Raw genomic sequence first — 22,464 nt, forward strand, 5'->3', positions numbered from 1 at the left:
GGCGCTGATAGCCCTGCCGGCGGGGCGAAGGCACCGCTCCTGAACCAATCACAATCCCCCTTCCACGGAAGGGGGATTGTGATTGGTTCAGGAGCGGTGCCTACGTCACGTCAGGAGGGCTATCAGCGCCAATCAGCGGCATCTGCAGTCACTCATGGAGATGGGCAGAAGTGTGTGACATCGTGTTTGCGGAAGTCCGGACCCGCACCAGACTGCATCAGTAGTCACTCACGGAGATGGGGAGAAGTGTGTGACATCTTGTTTGAGGAAGTCCGGACCCGCAGCGAGACTTGAAATGGCGGTGTGCTTTTGCAGTTGCCACGGGTACACATCGGCACTCATCAAGCCGGGCAGACGATCCCCGCATAAGAAATCCGCAATACCCAGAGGCTCTTCCCTCCTCCCCCAGGGACGCATACAAGACAAACTCCTCATCTCCTGGAGACCCCAAGCACCAGAGAGCGGCATTAAGCACTGCATCATGGGACTGGGCCACCAAGCTGGTGAGGGGGTCTGCACGGGGTTGCTGGGCACGTGTCTCGGGGGAGGGGCTGTGCTGCCATTCTGCAATTTCACTGCTTATCACAATCTAGAGAGATTTACAGGAGGTGGCAGTGGTACATCAGGAATTTATATTTAGATTTATATTGTTGAACCTTAGTGGGGGGGAGGGGGGGGGGGTTTACAATACAAGTTTATCTTTGGTTTTACATTGTTGCACCTCAGTGGGGGGTTTTCACTTGATGCTGCTATTTGTGTCTGAAGCTCCGCAAGGTGCTCCTGGACCAAGGATGCACCAGGTTTAGTAGATTTTATTTTTCCTTGATTTTGTCCCTCTAAACCTGGGTGCGTCTTATAGTCCGGAGCGTCTTATAGTCCGGAGCGTCTTATAGTCCGAAAAATGTACTAGTACTGACCTTCTGCTCTGCACAGTGCACCATGGTGAATGTTGAAGAGCAGCTTAGTTGTGAAGCCTAAGGAGGTATTGTGTCCAGATGTAATAGGAACATGCTGTCTTTTAGCCAGTGATGTAATGCTTCCCCATGCATCTCTACACATTCTCATATGACCAGTACTGTTGCAATTCCAGGCATAGGAATGTGTGATAAAGCATCGGTGTGTGCACACTCTACATTGCAATGTGTCACTAGTCCTGTGGTCTAGGCACAGCTTCCTCCCTGCTCTGCTATTCCTCTGAGGGCCCTTTTCCACCTGCAGTTGCTAGCGTTCACGCTGAACGCTAGCGATTGCTGAATCGCAAAACCGGCGATTCCCCGACGTTCGCGGCCGCGATTTTGCTATGCTATGCACTGCATAGCAAAATCGCGGCAAATATCGCTCCGCCGCGCGTTCGCGTTCCTGTCAAAAGCGAATTGCGGTAGTGGAAATGACCTACCGCGATTCCTATGTTAAAAAGCAAACCGTAGCGATTGTAAAATCGCTAGCGGTTTGCGTTTTTGCGATTCAGCCAGCGCAAACGCGCTGGTGGAAAAGGGCCCTCAGGGCCTTTTCCACTACCTTACAATTTTATTCCGATTGCTAATGGATCACAAAACGCAAGGTACAGTGTGATCCGATTGCATTGCGATTTTGGTCCAAGTGCAATCGTTGTCCTGCCGTGTTTTGTATGTGATTGAGCTCTACTGTACTATAGTAGCTCAATCGCATAGTGAAATTTAAAGTAAGATTGCGTTTCATAGTGGAAAAGAGCCCTTAGTTTGAGACGTTTGCACCACAGCTGACTGCACGTTCCAAGACCAGATAAACTTACAATGTAACCAGCTCATAGTAAACTCTGGGCAACATGTGGATATTTGAGCCTGATGCAGATCTGTTGTTTATTCCATGCTGTGATTGAAAATATCACTAATTGTCTGTATGTTCTATCTACAGTTTGAAATGCTCACGGGTACCTTACCCTTTCAAGGAAAGGACAGAAAGGAAACCATGACCATGATTCTGAAGTAAGTAATCATTCAGTGAAAGCACTTCAAGCTTGAATCTTCCGTTCAAGAGGGACCTGACATTTTGCATAGACACATTAATAACCGTTCGTGAGAATCCAGGTGTCTGACATTATCTGAGTGCACAAGTAAAGCAGTCTGTGATGACACGTCTAGAATTAAACATGACTGAAGTGTTTTTATTACCTTCTGTGCAGAGCAGGATTTGCAGTCACCAGAATGAATCTTAGAGGCTGGTGGCATCACTGAAGTTACTTCCAGTTCCTTGTGTGAAAGCTAAAGCCACAAGCCAGTAATGTCAAGTCTGACATGATGCAATTTTCCCATTAGATCAACAGGTTGATAAATTCCAGCATGTCTGATCTGCTCCTGATTGAGAATTCTTTTCTCGATCGAGAGCAGATTCGACATGCCGGAACGTATAAATAGATTAGTCAATCTAATGGAAAATTACATTGTGTGTATCAGCCTTCAGAACATTGGCAATGTGTTTGTTTTCACTTTCCAAGCTGCTGTAACAAAGTGACAGATGCAGTCTGGATGTTTCAAATCTTCTATTTATTTTTGTTTATTTTTTAAAACGATATTTAGTATCTGTCATTTGAGATTCGAATATTGAATACTGGACATACATAAGGCAGCTTCCACTGATCGTGAAGTTAAGAACAAAACATTTAAAAGTCTTTGATCTTGAAATTGACTAAAGTTTCATTCAGTTTATGAATGACTAACAATGATAATGCATGTGTGTTTCTTGTGGACCATGAGACAAAAACTGGTTTTGTTTTCTACTGTACCTATTTCTGCCATTCTGCTTTGTATTAAATACTTTTTCTGTTACCTTCAGGGCCAAGCTTGGGATGCCACAATTTCTCACTCCTGAAGCTCAGTCTCTGCTACGCATGCTGTTCAAGAGGAACCCAACCAATAGATTAGGTAAGGTACCACAGTCAATGCTGTTTTCCAAGTGTATTTATATGTATGTGTGCTTAAAGGGAACCAGAGATGATCTAAAGAAAAATTTTTATACATACCTGGGGCTTCCTCCAGCCCCATACGCACGGATCGCTCCCACGCCGCCGTCCACCACTGCCCGCAACTATGAGAACCGGCTTCCGTCCATGACGTAATCGGAGCCAGGCTACGCAGGAGAAGTGCGCCCTCTACGTATCTCTCCAGCAGCTGCTGCAGAGATAAGCAAAGAGCGCACTTCTCCTATGCTAGACTGGCTCCGACTGACGGCAGAGCGGGGAGCTGGTTCTCGTAGTTGTGGTCGGCGGCGTGGGAGCGATCCGTGCGTATGAGGCTGGAGAAAGCCCCAGGTATGTATAAAATCTTTTCTTTAGATCATCTCTGGTTCTCTTTAAAGAGACTATTCAGCTATGATTAGACATTACATTGATTCCCTTCTGGCAAAAAGTTATGAACTACAGGGTCTCTCTCAACCCCAGCCCCAGAAGCCAGCACTTCCAGTACGTAGCCCCGCCCTCTTGTAGCCGAATGGTGTGGCACTCTGTATCACCGACACAACACCATGGTGCTTGGCAGCAAGGGGCATGGCTAGCTACGTGCAGGGAACGCTGGCTTCTGGGGCTTGGCGGGAGACTTGCGCGCTAAAGACTCCATAAGTCGTTATAACTTTTACCAGAAGGGGATCGATGTAATGTCTATTTTTAGCTAAATAGTCTCTCTAAAATGTGGTGATGATGAAAGAATTAAAAAAGTTACTGTACTTAGTTAACTTTGCTAAGTACAGTAAATTGTAAAATTACAACTGTGTGTTAAACATGTTTACAGAGATAAATTGTAGTATCTCCTCCACTAATTCAGAGACTCTCGTGGACCTGATAGCTGCATGCTCACACCCAGCCATCCTCAAAAGCATGAAGCGATGGAAAGAGATTGTTATGTCAGTTAAAGCCACTGCACCCTGCTGACAGACAGCTTTTCAGGGCTTTAGTCTGGGAAGAAAGAGAGGGGCATGAGCAGGAAGCTAGAGATTGCTAATGATGATATTGGAAGATGAGAAATCCTATATCATGTAGTTTTCAGCTTTGTAGTGCATCACTGCTAATGCCTGTGTTGCAAAACAAAGCTTAATAAAAACATTGCCCTCAAACCGCTCTTCACCCCCAACCTCAACTCCTTTGGAATTGATCAGTGAAAGATCAGGTATGTGCAATCGATATTTGACCAATATTATGAGTATTGACCCAAAATGCCATTTTTTTCATAGATTTATACATTTTTGTTAGGTAGAATGCTTTTATTGAATCAAGTAGTGTATGCCTGCCATTAGTAAAGACAGTCCAGTGGAACTTTAGGATCAGAAATAAGTTCCTTTTTATGGAAGATTAAGGCTAACATCATTTAGTGTTTCCTTGTACAAGATGTACAATTAAGATAATATCCAAGTTATAAGAGACATACAGTGCCAGTATCCTTACATCCTCAAAAAGACAGTATACATTTGATGACCAAGACATTAAAAAATGGCCCAGATGTCTTAAAAGGCCTATTGCGATCTCTAAACATTATAAATATTCTTCTTTACCATTTGATGACTATGGAGAAAAACATTGAAGCAGCTTTAAGAAGAAAAGGCACTTCCATGGCAACCTTAAAGCGGACTTTGGGGGAACAGCTAGTGTTACCAGAAATAGAAGTCTTTAGGTGCCCATACACTCGTCAGATTGGCAGCAGACAGATAAGAAATGCATCTGATGATCTATCTGATGCGTTTTTAGAACATTTTTTACCAGAATAGAATTCCAATAGATTTCAGTTTGAAATCTGATGAAATTCGATCTGATGGCATTTTTTTGCCATCAGATTTCCATTAAGGCCAATGCAAACTGATAAGCAATCTCATCAGATCGACCTAAATTTTCCACCCTGCAAGTTCGATGGAAATCCATCGAAATCGATCGAAATCGGCCGTCGATCGGTCGATTGGCCAACCGATTTGCGATCGATCGATCGATCGACCGCGATCGATCGGTCGGCCAGAAAATCGGCTGAGTGTATGGGCTGCTTTTGGCTAACACAGTTGGAAAATCACTTAGAAAGTGGCAATCCTAGAGAGAAAACATAGACTCCCTGCCAGTCATTCAGCGTGCGGTTGATTTTATCACGGGTGCTTCTGTATAATTAGAAGATTCTTTGCAAGATCAGTTGCTCTCTCAAAATACAAATACAGTTCGTAAAGCTCTTTGGTTAAAGTCCTAGGACAATCCTGTTACAGCCAGACACAACCTATATGCTTTACTGTTTACTGGGTAATATTTATTTGGGCTTCTACTAGAAAATATCTTTGTTACAGGGGATACAAATACCTTCTCCGCTAGAATGAAAGGGTTCTAAAACATAAACCTATCCCAAGGTCTGAAAAACAATTCTGTCCCTGAATTCTTAATCTTACATGAACCAAGCTAACAAAAAAAACTACTCTAACATCTGGGGGGAAGTAGACTGATGGCCCTCTGGGAGATTTTGCAACTTATGTCCAACATTTGGTATATAAATTTGATACAAAACTGTTACTAGTTTGAATAGTGCAGTGTAAAGCTTATTTGATTCAGAGACTCCAGTTTGTCAGTTGATACATTGTCAAAATTAACTATAATCCTGGTATTATGAAACAGTCATAGAACATTATAGCTGCATTTCTGTTGGAACAGAGACAAACTGGGGTTTACGCCAATCTTTTCCTGGTGTGAAAATAATTACTAGTGTTTGCTTGAAGGATTTCAACAAATTCCAATGTACAAAAAATGGAAAAGAGAGAATTTGGTGTACAGAAAATCCCTGAGGGCCCTTTTCCACTAGCGCGAACGCGCGGCGGAGCGATATTTGCCGCGATTTTGCTATGCAGTGCATAGCAAAATCGCGGCCGCAAACGTCGGCAAATTGCCGGTAATTTTTTAGATTTTTGATTGCTAGTGGAAAAGGGCCCTGATGGAGGCTATGTGGCTATGTCAGAAATAGGACTTATGCATTATATAAGCATTATGTGTTGTGGTGGTGAAATGGGCCCACACCATTGTTTTTTACTTGGAATAGAAATCTTGTAATGTTAGGCAACTCATTTCAGGTGCTGAAGCATGTAGGTTGGTCCCTGGAATTGTGGAAAGATTACCAAAGCCTGAGTCTGGATATAAATTGAAATACTAATGCAGTGGTTACCATTACAAGAGATGCCAGCAGAGAAGCTTATTGCTAGATGGCTCAGACAATCTATGAATGGTGCGATGAAAAAAGAGGAAGGGTCTGCATGCAATATTATTAATGCCTAATCCAGCAGCTTTTTGGTTGCCTTGTGGGCTGAATGAAACAATGATGCAACATAGGCCACACCTGTTACATTTCTCAGGTACTATAAACTGGATGATTTGGCCACCAAGACGAGTCATTTAGAATTCCTCAGTGTACCTGTCATGAATGGAGGGGGGGGGGGGGGGTGTTTACACAACATTTTCCAGTAATAGGGCTTCCTGACTCCCTTAATGGTTATTAGTTCTTTCCTAGTAAATGCAAGGGTTGACCAGAAACAACTGCCGTTTGTATTTACCTGCCATGGAAGGTAGTATTCCTTCTGCGTCATTTAACTTGCTTTTGTCAGGTTAACCCATTCTCTACCTGCCTGGCTCGTCACATGACTGCAGGATGCCAGTAACTGTTTAAGCATTAAAGGACATCCGAGGTGTCCTGTCACATGAGATAGACATGTGTATGTACAGTGCCAAGCACACAAATAATTATGCTGTGTTCCTTTTTTTCTTTCTCTGCCTGAAAGAGTTAAAAATCAGGTATGCAAGTGACAGCTTCTGTCTGGGTCGGGATCGGGTCAGACTATTACATAACCCTCACTGATAAGGAATTGCAGCCATAAAACACTTTCCTGGCAGTAAATAGCTTCTGAAAGCAGGAACGCGATAACAAGGATCAATAGTTTATAGATTTTAGCTCTGGCATACTTCAATTCATGTGTTGCTAAATGAAAGTAAAGACCATAAGACAGTAAAAACTTAAAAATGGAGATGTAACTATAAAATAAAACTGTTGGTTACCTAAAAATTATTTATAAGCCATCAGCTGCATGCATGCGTGTCCGTCCATGCCGGTTACGCCCCCTCCTGCACGCACTTCTACCCCACGTAGAGCAGTGCACGTCAACAGCTAGTGCTTATGTGAAGAAATAAAATTAATAAAAGATTTTCTCAATTGAGAACGTAACAGCTATTTTCAATTAATGACCATTGTATATCATTAAAAAAAACGTTTTATAAAGAAAACAACCTCCCACTCATTTTACCTGCTATGGAAAATATAGGGAAATTATAATTTCGATAAGTTATTACCTTATGTTAGCCTTGTAAGCTTTCTTATGAATCTTTTCTTCTGAATTCTTCTGTACAGGCGCTGGACCTGATGGTGTTGAAGAAATCAAGCGGCATCCTTTCTTTTCAACGATTGACTGGAATGTAAGTGTATTCAGTGATTGCCTTGAAAGATAACACGGTTGCTGTGTCTGCACCTATGTACTCTAATTTGTTACATAAGCAACTCCAGCTATTCTACCCATCTTTTAGTTGTTTTGTGAATCTATTGTTATGTAGGTTGAATACATCCATAAGAGATACTGTGCTTCTTTCAGAAATTGTATCGAAGGGAAATTCAGCCTCCATTCAAACCAGCAACAGGTGGTCCTGAAGACACCTTTTACTTTGACCCAGAGTTCACAGCAAAAACACCCAAAGGTGAGATTAGTTTCTCTGCTTTTATATTGTATGAGTAAAAGGCTTGCCTCACTCTATGGCTCAAAGAAGTGTTTTCTGAATAAGCACATAGTTATATAGAACTACACGCTTTGAATAAATGTGACATCGAGTAACAGACATGCTTCCGACCGTGTTAAATATGGAGAAGGCAGGTGCACAGGTCCAACACAGTGACTATAGGAGTGCTGTGTTGAGGGAAACTTGTTTAAATAAGGCAGAGCGGATATGCACTGCCACTCTGCCTTTTTTGAACAGGCTTTTGACCATGGACAAGCACATCCAGACTTGGCATGCACAAATAAGGTGCACACCTGTAACAATCGCTCTAAATGACAGTATAGGAACAACCACTGTAAAGACAAGCTGCTGTGCTCTTTACTGAGCAGCACAATCACTGTGAAGACGAGCTGCTCTGCTCTTTACCGAGCAGCACAATCACTGTAAAGACAAGCTGCTGTGCTCTTTACTGAGCAGCACAATCACTGTGAAGACAAGCTGCTTTGTTCTTTACTGAGCAGCACAATCACTGTGAAGACAAGCTGCTGTGCTATTTACTGAGCAGCACAATCACTGTGAAGACAAGCTGCTCACTGAGCAGCCAGTTCTGTTCTATGGAGAAGAGAGGAGGTTGGTCACAAGTGACAGTCCAACAGAATTCAGAAGTGTATCTTTAGTGATTAAATATCCATTTCTAAGGATTTGTTTGTACAAGATTCACTAAAATCATTCAAACTACAAGAACAAAAGATAGCCCTAAAATAGCTCCGGTCTATGATAAATAATTAATGATGTCTTTAATAATTCATATTGCATATTTTTCAATTTCACAAATAATGTAATTATATTATAGTATAGTTATAGTATACTTGGCATGTTGCAAACAAACTAATTATTTGTTCACTGTATGTTATGCACAAACATAACTAGCACTTTGTATTAACACTCTGTCTAGACCCGGTTTAGCACTAGAGTGGTCCGTAGGGGATCATAAAAGTGATGAAATAACTGTATGCAGATTTATTGTATGAACTGTACTTTTTTATTTGCCTCTTATTTAATTGTAAGTGGTTTTGACATTGAAAAATATGCAATATGAATTATTAAATATGTAATGAATTATTTACCATAGAATAGTGTTATTTTTTTTTTGTTTTTTTAATACGTTCACTTAAAGGGACTTAGAGCTCAGGGACCTAAAGAGATTTATACATACCTGCAGCTTCCTCCAGCCCCATAAGCTCAACTTACGTTACAGGCCCACAATTGGTCGGTGTTTGGACACCTGAGGATAACGATATTTAGTTTCCCGGTGTACAAGCAATCTAGACTGGATCCATATAAGAACCTATTTATTTGCTTTTGTGCATACTCAGTAGAACAGACTATTCCCTAGCGTCACAGCAAATCCATACAATGGACTAATGTAAAGTAAGGGCTGTAACTGGATGTTACACGACCATTTCAGGGGTCCTTTGGATGTTGATGTTGGTAAACAGGGACTCTCACACGTAGCAGCTAAAAGGCCATTCGCACTTCCTCCTACATAACAAAAATAAGCTCTTCACAGTGTCATCACTGAAGCAACTTGCCCTATTTACTGGCATCTAATATAATAACTAACGAAAAAGTTTTGTTGCAAACATTCCCTTCCCCGAGCTGTGTTTGTCCGTGTTTGTCCATGTGTTTACATAGTTTCACTAAAAATCTCTCTACTGGTCCTTTATTATCTCAAGTCTTTGTTTGCCATATGTTTTCAGTGATCTACTACCATTGTTGATCTTTGTCATGTCTAGATTCTCCTGGCATCCCAGCTAGTGCCAATGCACACCAGCTCTTCCGTGGATTTAGTTTTGTTGCAATATCTACAGAGGAAGACAACCAGTCCATACAAACAGTTGGAGTTCATGGGATTGTCCCGGTAAGCAAGTGGATTGAGCATTGTCAGAAATGGACTACTTGTTCATTTCGGTTCACTGCATGCTACATCATGTAGATGTGTTTTAATGTTAACCTAATTGTTTGTTTCTTAGTCAGAAACCTTTTCATTTAAACTTTGGTATACAGAATGCTCCCAGATCTCCATTTCTGGTTTTGTACACTTGCTGATTGGGCGTTTACACCGCAAGCTTGATACTTTCATATCGTATTTTCTGTTGGCTCTGTGCAACACCTTGAATTTTTGTATGCACATAAGAATAAGATCAGCTGAGTTATTGCAATCTGTAACACTAAACTGGATTTTTTTTTTCTAACTTCCATGAAAGTGAAATATCACTCTAAAGCAGCCCCATCACACTGAGGAAAATAGATATGTATTCAAAGCTCAGCTTGTATAGATTTGCTGTCATCGTTCAGTGGTAATCTATTTAGAGACCTGGATGCTGTCCCTTCTGGCAATTCCTCGCATTGCTACACTGGTATCAATCAAAATTGCATTATTTCAGTAAAGAAAAATCTATCGATAATGTAGCATGTAGTTAGAAGGTAATTTTGTTGATAGAGACACATTTTTTTACTTGGGTTTTCAGCACCATCTACCTGCCATGGTCTTTCTGTAGCTGTATGGTCTTTCTGGAGCTCTCCTGCTGGAATATTCATACTGTTAAAGGGGCACTGTAGGGGGTCGGGGAAAAATGAGTTGAACTTACCCGGGTCTTCTAAAGCCAAAAAGACAAACACTTATATTGCGCTTTTCTCCTGGCGGACTCAAAGCGCCAGAGCTGCAGCCACTAGGGCGCGCTCTGTGGACAGTAGCAGTGTTAGGGAGACTTGCCTAAGGTCTCCTACTGAATAGGTGCTGGCTTACTGAACAGGCAGAGCTGAGATTTGAACCCTGGACTCCTGTATCAGAGGCAGAGCCCTTAACCATTACACCATCCAGCCACCTAATGGTCCCCCACAGACATCCTGTGCCCGCGCAGCCACTCACCAATGCTCCAGCCCCGCCTCCGGTTCACTTCTGGAATTTCAGACTTTAAAGTCTGAAAACCACTGCGCCTGCGTTGCCGTGTCCTCGATCCTGCTGATGTCACCAGGAGCATACTGCGCAGGCCCAGTATGGTCTCTGTCTGCGCAGTACGCTCCTGGTGATATCAGCAGGATTGAGGACATGGCAACGCAGGCGCAGTGTTTTTCAGACTGTAAAGTCTGAAATTCCAGAAGCGAACCGGAGGCGGGGCCGGAGCCATCGGTGAATGGCTGCGCGGGCACAGGATTTCTGCGGGGGACTGTTAGAAGCCCCGGGTAAGTTCAACTCATTTTCCCCCGACCCCCTACAGTATCCCTTTAAATAAGTTTACTCAGTAGGAATTGGGCAGTTAGTGCAGCGTCCCCGTATAATGAGGAGAGCTCTATTGGGAGATGTCACAGCTGTAGCTGGTTATTGTTGTAAGTTGTTAAATTAATGGAATTTTTTTGTTAAAGCTCCACAGAAACAGCATCCAGTTCACTGACGGTTATGACTTGAAAGAAGACATTGGAGTGGGATCCTACTCCATCTGCAAAAGGTGCATCCACAAGGCTACAAACATGGAGTATGCAGTCAAGGTAATTTCTCCTCTCTCCCAGACTCTTGCTTCTACTCTCTCCCTGATCCTCGCCTCTACTCTCTCCCCGATCCTCGCTTCTCCTCTCTCCCCAATCCTCACTTCTCCTCTCTCCCCAATCCTCACTTCTCCTCTTGCCACAATCCTTGCTCCACCTCTGTCTCTCTGATCTTCATGTCTCTGTCTCCTCTCTCCCTGATCCTCCCTTCTCCTCTCTCCTTGACCTTCACTTTTCCCCTCTCATTGATCCTTGCTTCGCCTCTCTCCCTGATCCTCCCTTGTCCTCTCCTCTCTCTGATCCTTGCTTCTCCTCTCTCCCTTATACTCGCTTCTCCTCTCCCCCTTATACTCGCTTCTCCTCTCCCTTATCCTTGCTTCTCTCTCCCTGATCCTCCCTTCTCCTCTCTCCCTGAATCTTGCTTCTCCTCTTTACCTGATCATAGTTTGTCCTTTCTCTCTGATTGTAGCTTGTTCTCAATAACTCTTGCTTCTCCTCTCTCCAAACCTCGCTTCTCCTCCCTTCAAACCTTGCTTCTCCTCCCTTCTTGATCCTCGCTTCTCTTTCCTTGATCCTTGCTTCCCCTCTCTCACAGACTCTCCCTGATCATATCTTCTCCCCTCTCCCTGATCCTCGCTTTTCCACTCTCTCCGATCCTCGCTTTTCCACTCTCTCTGATCCTCGCTTTTCCACTCTCTCTGATCCTCGCTTTTCCACTCTCTCTGATCCTCGCTTCTCCTCTCTCACTGATCCTTGCTTCTCCTCTCTCACTGATCCTTGCTTCTCCTCTCTCACTGATCCTTGCTTCTCCTCTCTCACTGATCCTTGCTTCTCCTCTCTCACTGATCCTCACTTCTGTTCCATACATTGTAATTCCCGGATTGGAAACTGCTTTATATACCCATAATGGCTTCTCCTTGATCCTCGCTTCTCCTTTTTGCCTGATGCTCCTTTCTCTATCCGACCCTCGCTTCTCCTCTTTGCCTGATTCTCCTTTCTCTGTCCGACCCTCGCTTCTCCTCTTTCTGACCCTCGCTTCTCCTCTTTCTGACCCTCGCTTCTCCTCTTTCTGACCCTCGCTTCTCCTGTTTCTGACCCTCGCTTCTCCTCTTTCTGACCCTCGCTTCTCCTCTTTCTGACCCTCGCTTCTCCTCTTTCTGACCCTCGCCTCTCCTCTTTCTGACCCTCGCCTCTCCTCTTTCTGACCCTCGCCTCTCCTCTTTCTGACCCTCGCCTCTCCTCTTTCTGACCCTCGCCTCTCCTCTTTCTGACCCTCGCCTCTCCTCTTTCTGACCCTCGCCTCTCCTCTTTCTGACCCTCGCTTCTGACTCTCGCTTCTCCTCTCTCCAACCCTTGCTTATTCTCTCTCCCTGAGCCTTGCTTCTCCCTGACCCTCGCTTTTCCTCTCTCACTGATCTTTATTTAATTTCTCTCCCTGAATCCTCCTTTGTCCTCTCCTCTCCTTGATCCCACTTCACCTCTCTCACTGACCCTCGCTTCTCCTCTCTCCCTGATCGTTGCTTCTCCTCTCTCCCTGATCGTTGCTTCTCCTCTCTCCCTGATCGTTGCTTCTCCTCTCTCCCTGATCGTTGCTTCTCCTCTCTCTCTGATCGTTGCTTCTCCTCTCTCTCTGATCCTCCCTTCTCCACTCTTTCCAATCCTCCCTTCTCCACTCTCTCCTATCCTCCCTTCTCCACTCTCTGCAACCTTCCCTTCTCCACTCTCTCCGATCCTCGCTTCTCCACTCTGTCCGATCCTCACTTCTCCACTCTGTCCGACCTTCGCTTCTCCACTCTGTCCGACCTTCGCTTCTCCACTCTGTCCGACCTTCGCTTCTCCACTCTGTCCGGCCCTCGCTTCTCCACTCTGTCCGACCCTCGCTTCTCTCCCCTCTGTCCGACCCTCGCTTCTCTCCCCTCTGTCCGACCCTCGCTTCTCTCCCCTCTGTCCGACCCTCGCTTCTCTCCCCTCTGTCCGACCCTCGCTTCTCTCCCCTCTGTCCGACCCTCGCTTCTCTCCCCTCTGTCCGACCCTCGCTTCTCTCCCCTCTGTCCGACCCTCGCTTCTCTCCCCTCTGTCCGACCCTCGCTTCTCTCCCCTCTGTCCGACCCTCGCTTCTCTCCCCTCTGTCCGACCCTCGCTTCTCTCCCCTCTGTCCGACCCTCGCTTCTCTCCCCTCTGTCCGACCCTCGCTTCTCTCCCCTCTGTCCGACCCTCGCTTCTCTCCCCTCTGTCCGACCCTCGCTTCTCTCCCCTCTGTCCGACCCTCGCTTCTCTCCCCTCTGTCCGACCCTCGCTTCTCTCCCCTCTGTCCGACCCTCGCTTCTCTCCCCTCTGTCCGACCCTCGCTTCTCTCCCCTCTGTCCGACCCTCGCTTCTCTCCCCTCGCTTCTCCGACCCTCGCTTCTCTCCCCTCGCTTCTCCGACCCTCGCTTCTCTCCCCTCGCTTCTCCGACCCTCGCTTCTCTCCCCTCGCTTCTCCGACCCTCGCTTCTCTCCCCTCGCTTCTCCGACCCTCGCTTCTCTCCCCTCGCTTCTCCGACCCTCGCTTCTCTCCCCTCGCTTCTCCGACCCTCGCTTCTCTCCCCTCGCTTCTCCGACCCTCGCTTCTCTCCCCTCGCTTCTCCGACCCTCGCTTCTCCGACCCTCGCTTCTCTCCCCTCGCTTCTCCGATCCTCGCTTCTCTCCCCTCGCTTCTCCGACCCTCGCTTCTCTCCCCTCGCTTCCCCGACCCTCGCTTCTCTCCCCTGGCTTCGCCGACCCTCGCTTCTCTCCCCTCGCTTCGCCGACCCTCGCTTCTCTCCCCTCGCTTCTCCGACGCTCGCTTCGCTCCCCTCGCTTCTCCGACCCTCGCTTCTCTCCCCTGGCTTCGCCGACCCTCGCTTCTCTCCCCTCGCTTCGCCGACCCTCGCTTCTCTCCCCTCGCTTCTCTCCCCTCGCTTCTCTCCCCTCGCTTCTCTCCCCTCGCTTCTCTCCCCTCGCTTCTCTCCCCTCGCTTCTCTCCCCTCGCTTCTCTCCCCTCGCTTCCCCGACCCTCGCTTCTCCGACCCTCGCTTCTCTCCCCTCGCTTCTCCGACCCTCGCTTCTCCGACCCTCGCTTCTCTCCCCTCGCTTCTCCGACCCTCGCTTCTCTCCCCTCGCTTCTCCGACCCTCGCTTCTCTCCCCTCGCTTCTCCGACCCTCGCTTCTCTCCCCTCGCTTCGCCGACCCTCGCTTCTCTCCCCTCGCTTCGCCGACCCTCGCTTCTCTCCCCTCGCTTCTCCGACCCTCGCTTCTCTCCCCTCGCTTCTCCGACCCTCGCTTCTCTCCCCTCGCTTCTCCGACCCTCGCTTCTCTCCCCTCGCTTCTCCGACCCTCGCTTCTCTCCCCTCGCTTCCCCGACCCTCGCTTCTCTCCCCTCGCTTCCCGACCCTCGCTTCTCTCCCCTCGCTTCTCCGACCCTCGCTTCTCTCCCCTCGCTTCTCTCCCCTCGCTTCTCCGACCCTCGCTTCTCTCCCCTCGCTTCTCCGACCCTCGCTTCTCTCCCCTCGCTTCTCCGACCCTCGCTTATCTCCCCTCGCTTCTCCGACCCTCGCTTATCTCCCCTCTTTTTTCCGACCCTCGCTTCTCTCCCCTCTTTTTTCCGACCCTCGCTTCTCTCCCCTCTTTTCTCCGACCCTCGCTTCTCTCCCCTCTCTTCTCCGACCCTCGCTTCTCTCCCGTCTTCTCCGACCCTCGCTTCTCTCCCCTCGCTTCTCTCCCCTCGCTTCTCCGACCCTCGCTTCTCTCCCCTCGCTTCTCCGACCCTCGCTTCTCTCCCCTCGCTTCTCCGACCCTCGCTTCTCTCCCCTCGCTTCTCCGACCCTCGCTTCTCTCCCCTCGCTTCTCCGACCCTCGCTTATCTCCCCTCTTTTTTCCGACCCTCGCTTCTCTCCCCTCTTTTTTCCGACCCTCGCTTCTCTCCCCTCTTTTCTCCGACCCTCGCTTCTCTCCCCTCTCTTCTCCGACCCTCGCTTCTCTCCCCTGTCTTCTCCGACCCTCGCTTCTCTCCCCTCGCTTCTCTCCCCTCGCTTCTCCGACCCTCGCTTCTCTCCCCTCGCTTCTCCGACCCTTGCTTCTCTCCCCTCGCTTCTCCGACCCTTGCTTCTCTCCCCTCGCTTCTCCGACCCTCGCTTCTCTCCCCTCGCTTCTCCGACCCTCGCTTCTCTCCCCTCGCTTCTCCGACCCTCGCTTATCTCCCCTCTTTTTTCCGACCCTCGCTTCTCTCCCCTCTTTTTTCCGACCCTCGCTTCTCTCCCCTCTTTTCTCCGACCCTCGCTTCTCTCCCCTCTCTTCTCCGACCCTCGCTTCTCTCCCCTGTCTTCTCCGACCCTCGCTTCTCTCCCCTGTCTTCTCCGACCCTCGCTTCTCTCCCCTGTCTTCTCCGACCCTCGCTTCTCTCCCCTCTCTTCTCCGACCCTCGCTTCTCTCCCCTGTCTTCTCCGACCCTCGCTTCTCTCCCTGTCTTCTCCACTCTTTGCTTCTCTTTTCTTACTGATCCTCACTTCTGTTTCATTCATTGTAATTCTCAGATTGGAAACTGCTTTATACAGTGGCTTGCATAAGTATTCGGCCCCCTTGAAGTTTTCCACATTTTGTCAAATTACTGCCACAAACATGAGTCAATTTTATTGGAATTCCACGTGAAAGACCAATACAAAGTGGTGTACACATGAGAAGTGGAACGAAAATCATACATGATTCCACACATTTTTTACAAATCAATAACTGCAAAGTGGGGTGTGCGTAATTATTCAGCCCCCTTTGGTCTGAGTGCAGTCAGTTGCCCATAGACATTGCCTGATGAGTGCTAATGACTAAATAGAGTGCACCTGTGTGTAATCTAATGTCAGTACACATACAGCTGCTCTGTGACGGCCTCAAAGGTTGTCTAAGAGAATATTGGGAGCAACAACACCATGAAGTCCCAAGAACACACCAGACAGGTCAGGGATAAAGCTATTGAGAAATTATAAGCAAGCTTAGGCTACAAAAATATTTCCAAAGCCTTGAACATCCCAGGGAGCACTGTTCAGGCGATCATTCAGAAATGGAAGGAGTATGGCACAACTGGAAACCAACCAAGACAAGGCCGTCCACTTAAACTCACAGGCCGAAAAGGAGAGCGCTGATCAGAAATGCAGTCAAGAGGCCCATGGTGACTCTGGACGAGCTGCGGAGATCTACAGCTCAGGTGGGGGAATCTGTTCATAGGACAACTATTAGTCATACACTGCACAAAGTTGGCCTTTATGGAAGAGTGGCAAGAAGAAAGCCATTGTTAACAGAAAAGCATAAGACGTCCCATTTGCAGTTTGCCACAAGCCATGTAGGGGACACAGCAAACATGTGGAAGAAGGTGCTCTGGTCAGATAAGACCAAAATGGAACTTTTTGGCCAAAATGCAAAACGCTATGTGTGGCGGAAAATGAACACTGCACATCACTCTGAACACACCATCCCCACTGTCAAATATGGCGGTGGCAGCATCATGCTCTGGGGGTGCTTCTTTTCAGCAGGTACAGGGAAGCTGGTCAGAGTTTATGGGAAGATGGATGGAGCCAAATACAGGGCAATCTTGGATGAAAACCTCTTGGAGTCTGCAAAAGACTTGAGACTGGGGCAGAGGTTCACCTTCCAGCAGGACAATGACCCTAAACATAAAGCCAGGGCAACAATGGAATGGTTTATAACAAAACATATTCATGTATTAGAATGGCCCAGTCAAAGTTCAGATCTAAATCCAATCGAGAATCTGTGGCAAGATCTGAAAACTGCTGTTCACAAACGCTGTCCATCTAATCTGACTGAGCTGGAGCTGTTTTGCAAAGAATGGGCAAAGATTTCAGTCTCCAGATGTGCAAAGCTGGTAGAGACATACCCTAAAAGACTGGCAGTTGTAATTGCAGCAAAAGGTGGTTCTACAAAGTGTTGACTCAGGGGGTTGAATAATTACGCACACCCCACTTTGCAGTTATTGATTTGTAAAAAATGTTTGTAATCATGTATGATTTTTGTTCCACTTCTCACATGTACACCACTTTGTATGGGTCTTTCACATGGAATTCAAATAAAATTGATTCATGTTTGTGGCAGTAATGTGACAAAATGTGGAAAACTTCAAGGGGGCCGAATACTTTTGCAAGCCACTGTATACCCATAATCGCTTCTCCTCATTCCTTGATCCTCGCTTCTCCTCTTTCCCTGACACTCCCTTCTCTGTCCGACCCTTTCTTCTCCTCTTTCTGACCCTCGCTTCTCCTCTCTCCAACCCTTGCTTCTCCTCTCTCCAATCCTTGCTTCTTCTCTCTCCCTGACCCTCGCTTCACCTCTCTCCCTGATCATAGCTTCTCCTCTCTCACTGATCCTCACTTCTGCTCCATACATTATAATTCCCTAATCAGAAACTGCTTCATATACCCATAATGCTGTACAAAATAAGTCTAGTTTCACAGATTGTTTCCGTGTCACAGAGGGTCCTTTTTGTTAAAATGAGGCTGAACTTCCCACATTGCAAAAGCATCAGGGACTGTGATAATACAGCAGTTGCTTTATTAGCACAGGATTAGGTGCTGACTGGGTACTATTTAAAGGGAACCTTAACTAAAAGGGATATGGATGCTTCCTTTTAAATTATACCAGTAGCCTGGCAGTCCTGGGGACCTCTTCAGCTGCATTAGTGGCAGAATCACACACCTGAAACAAGCATGCAGCTAATCCAGTTTGACTTCAGTCAGAGCATTTGATCTGCATGCTTCTTGAGGGGCTGTGGCTAAAAGTATTAAGAGACACAGGATCAGCAGGAGAGTCAGGCAACTGGTATTATTGTAAAAGGAAAAATCCATATCCTTCTCAGTTTAGGTTCCCTTTAAGCATTTAATACCCTGTAGCTCTATGTTGACAGTCTTCACCAGTTTACAATTTGCCGCTAATCTCAAATAAGGGGGGGGGGGACAAACACTGCAGAATGAATAGTAACTTGAATAAGTGGAAAAACTTTCTTGGTTCATGGTGTGTCCCATGATGCATTTCGTCTGTGATGTACTGTATTCTTCACTGTTCTCATTTGTGCCCTGGCTGAAATAGGCTTTGCTTATGTATAGGTTTAAAAGTAAAAAGTACAAATGAATCGGCAATAGATGAGGCTTCTTTTATCTGCAGGTACTGTGTTAATCTGGGGAGTTCCCGATGGCATTCACCCATAGCTAAGAAATAGCCGTTTATGACACTCATCGTCTTGGAATTTATCTGTAAACACATTAATCACAGTTACTCTGACTGGCACTTTAGTGCTCATTTATCTTCATATGCCATACACATTTCTGGTGGAAGCACTCACATACAAATTACAGATTGGATGTCCTAATTAAATCTTATGATAAGCATTGGGGCTTAAAGGATATCTGTACTGGCAGAATAATGGAACATGAAAATGCTGACTTTGCAGCTACAAGTATCCTAGTTGCCTGCCTGCTGTGTTCTGCAGTGACTTCACTTGGAACTCCACTGGTTGCATGCCTGTGCCTCTGCGGTTACTTTAGTGTAAAATCAGCATTACAGGGTGACAGGAAGGTCACAGAAAAGTACTATACTGTGTCAGTGTCAGTGTCCTTTAATATAAATCCCTGCTTCTGTTCAAATATAAAAAAGCGATGCTCTCCAGGTTAACACTATAGGGTGCCTTTTAACAAAGGTTATTCCAGGTCTTTCCATTCTAACTTTGTGTTTTTCTGTAGCCATAGTAGTAAATGAGTAAAATATGATCTGACAGGCAATTTAAAAAAATTATAGCCGACATTGAATTGCATATAAAATTTCCATTACATTAAAATAAAACATGGCTTATGTGATACTGGTATAAATTTTGTAACTGAGTGTGGAGGTAAACTTTAATGGAATCCCGTCAGTATGGCATTATGCTGCTGCCATTACTCAGTTCATATAATAACCAAAGTTTCAGGAATGTCAGCGGTGTCCTTGTCTACAACAACCATTAATGTTAGATGTTCTGACATGGCGCTAGGTGAACACATGCATCTTAGATGTTCTGACTGTGCTAGGTGCACACATACATGTTAGATATTCTGACAGTGCGCTAGGTGGTGGTCACCATACTAGATGTTCTGGCAGGGCGCTAAGTGCACACATACATGTTAGATGTTCTGACTGTGCTAGGAGCATACAGACATGTTAGATGTTCTGACAAGGCACTAGGTGCACACATGCATGTTAATGTTCTGACATGGTGTTAGGTGCACACATACATGTTAGATGTTCTGACAGTGCGCTAGGTGGTTTTCACCATGCTAGATGTTCTGGCAGGGTGCTCGGTGCACAGATACATGTTAGATGTTCTGACATGGTGTTAGGTGCACACATACATGTTAGATGTTCTGACAGTGCGCTAGGTGGTGTTCACCATGCTAGATGTTCTGGCAGGGTGCTCGGTGCACAGATACATGTTAGATGTTCTGACATGGCGCTAGGTGCACACATGCATGTTAGATGTTCTGACATGGTGCTAGGTGCACACATACATGTTAGATGTTCTGATGGTTTGCTAGGTGCACACATACATGTTAGATGTTCTGACCGTGCACTAGGTGCACACATACATGTTAGATGTTCTGACAGTTTGCTAGGTGCACACATGCATGTTAGATGTTCTGGCAGTGCGCTAGGTGGTGTTCACCATGCTAGATGTTCTGGCAGGGTGCTAGGTGCACACATGCATGTTAGATGTTCTGACAAGGCGCTAGGTGCACACATGCATGTTAGATGTTCTGACAAGGCACTAGGTGCACACATGCATGATGTTCTGACAAGCCTCTAGGTGCACACATGCATGTTAGATGTTCTGACAGGCTGCTAGGTGCACACATGCATGTTAGATGTTCTGACAAGGCACTAGGTGCACACATGCATATTAGGGCTGGTGCACACCAAGAGCGGTTCTGAGCGTTTTTAAAAACGATTGTGGGCTGAAAACTGCTTGGTTAATGTATTGAAATGCGATGGCACAAACCAGAGCGTTTCTTTTTTCCCCAAGCGCAAACTCGGGTCATGCAGCATTTTTGCTGATTTCTGAGGCGATTCTGCCTCAATGTTAAGTATAGAAAAGTGGAAAACTGCTCCGATAAATGATAAAACAAAGTCATTTTCCAAGCATTTTTGTTACAGTAGCTGTTTAGTTACAGCTGTACTGTAACAAAATATAAAAAAACTACGCAAAAACGCTCCAAAAAACGCTAGGCATGTTTAGAAAATTGCTCTAAACATGCCTAGAGTCGCTCAGAAAAAACGCTAGCGTTTGCGGATCTGCTGGTGGTTTTTGGTGTGCATGGCCCTTAGATGTTCTGACAGGGCGCTAGGTGCCCACATACATGCTAGATGTTCTGACAGGCTGCTAGGTGCACACGTGTATGTTGAGAGGGAAAAAGCAATCCCTTCTGTCCAGATATATACACTGGGAGTATTAATGCTAAACATTCATTATGATTGCTTACCTTGCTTAAAGCGGAACTGTAAAGTGTTTTTAAACTCATTGTTTCACTTGCCTGGGGCTTCCCCAAGCCCCCAGCAGCCATCCTGTCCCGCGCCCGTCCTTCCAGAAACGCAGTTCTCCCGCCGCCAGCTACTTTCGGTTTCGCCGCTGAGCCACTGCGCCTGCGCGGCTCTGGCCACGCGTGTCCTTTCTTCGCGTCCCCAGTTATTGTAGAGGGGAACGCAATGAAAAGATACGTTTGGCAGGGCTGCGCTGGCGTCGACTTAGAAGTCGATGGCACTGCGGCGGGAGAACGAAGGCTTGGGCAGAACTGGCGCGGGACAGGACGGCTGCTGGGGGCTTGGGGAAGCCCCAGGTAAGTGAAACAATGTATTTAAAAACACTTTACAGTTCCGCTTTAAAACACAGCAGTCAGTTCCACAAATCTAAAAATTGTTGCCAACTTAATGCAAGTGTTGAAAATGGCGTAGCATGTGTTTTCAGGACGCCACTGCAATTCTGCATAACGGTAGAAAAAAATAAAACCACTACTTTTCTGTACAACGCATGTGTTTTCTTATTTACTTGGGGGTAATCGACTGCAATTCACAAGTGTGATCCTTTCCAGAGGGTACTGATGCAATGTTTGAAATGAAGTGCAGATGGAGCTTACAGTAACATCTGGAAAATGGAAAACTATTTTTTTTTTTAAATACATGTGACACTGACATGCATCTCTAGATATTTTTTAACAGAAGTACAATTTGACATTGAGGACCCGTCTCCTTCTTATTGCTGCAGTGAAATAATTTCTTAGCAGGAAGGTGGCCAAATTTTAATTGTTAACTTGTATCATTTCTGTTTCAGATAATTGACAAGAGTAAGAGAGATCCAACAGAGGAAATTGAAATCCTGCTACGTTATGGGCAGCATCCGAATATTATCACATTGAAAGATGTAAGTTGTATATACCTGCTTCCTATAGCCGGCTGTAAATATCATACAGAAAGATCAGAAATGAAATCTACTGTCTGTACAGTTCAAAGTGGAACGCCAAACAGAGCTTTGAAACAAAGCAGGGTAATCATTGTGTTTTGATTTCTCTCACATCTTGTCCTGATCGCGGGATTTAGAAGCAAAAATGAATAGTACTATAGAATTGACTGTCCAGTATAGAGAAATGAGGGCTAAACTTAAATTATTTGTCAATGCGTTCATTTGGGGGATCTCACCCACTCTGTTGGTCACATGTTGCTAGAACAGGAAGTTTGAGGAATTCTCATAAGGTCAGCAATCTGCAACAAAGACAGAAGTGATAACTGTTCTTCATACTAGCAGGGGGAAAAGTTTCCATATTAATATTGCAGCAGAAATAACTGAAACTGTCATCTATGTATGGTCGATTGACCCATCGTAATTTATCCTTAAAAATGATGCTTACATACTGCATGTGCAAGACAATGACACTTCTTTGTGTTACAGGTCTATGACGATGGGAAGTTTGTATATCTAGTAACCGAACTGATGAAAGGAGGGGAGCTACTAGACAAAATCCTACGGCAGAAGTTCTTCTCTGAGCGGGAAGCGAGCGCTGTACTGCACACGATAACCAAAACCGTGGAATACCTCCATTCACAATGGGTAAGATACAAGTACACTGTCTTGCTTTAAGTTC

At 45.9% G+C, this 22,464-nt stretch overlaps 1 protein-coding gene across 2 annotated transcripts in view; it reads left to right on the forward strand.

Moving 5' to 3' along the window:
- Positions 1-22,464, forward strand: part of RPS6KA3 (ribosomal protein S6 kinase A3) — a 226,208-nt gene that overhangs the window by 187,708 nt on the left and 16,036 nt on the right. For both annotated transcript variants that reach the window (XM_068270007.1, XM_068270008.1), the window contains 8 exons: positions 1,894-1,964; positions 2,812-2,900; positions 7,383-7,447; positions 7,621-7,723; positions 9,538-9,662; positions 11,168-11,290; positions 21,657-21,746; positions 22,272-22,430. In XM_068270007.1, coding sequence (XP_068126108.1) covers positions 1,894-1,964; positions 2,812-2,900; positions 7,383-7,447; positions 7,621-7,723; positions 9,538-9,662; positions 11,168-11,290; positions 21,657-21,746; positions 22,272-22,430 — 825 coding nt within the window. The remainder of the gene's footprint in view (positions 1-1,893; positions 1,965-2,811; positions 2,901-7,382; positions 7,448-7,620; positions 7,724-9,537; positions 9,663-11,167; positions 11,291-21,656; positions 21,747-22,271; positions 22,431-22,464) is intronic.

The sequence above is a fragment of the Hyperolius riggenbachi genome, chromosome 2, assembly GCF_040937935.1.
Source record: "Hyperolius riggenbachi isolate aHypRig1 chromosome 2, aHypRig1.pri, whole genome shotgun sequence".
NCBI lineage: Eukaryota > Metazoa > Chordata > Amphibia > Anura > Hyperoliidae > Hyperolius > Hyperolius riggenbachi.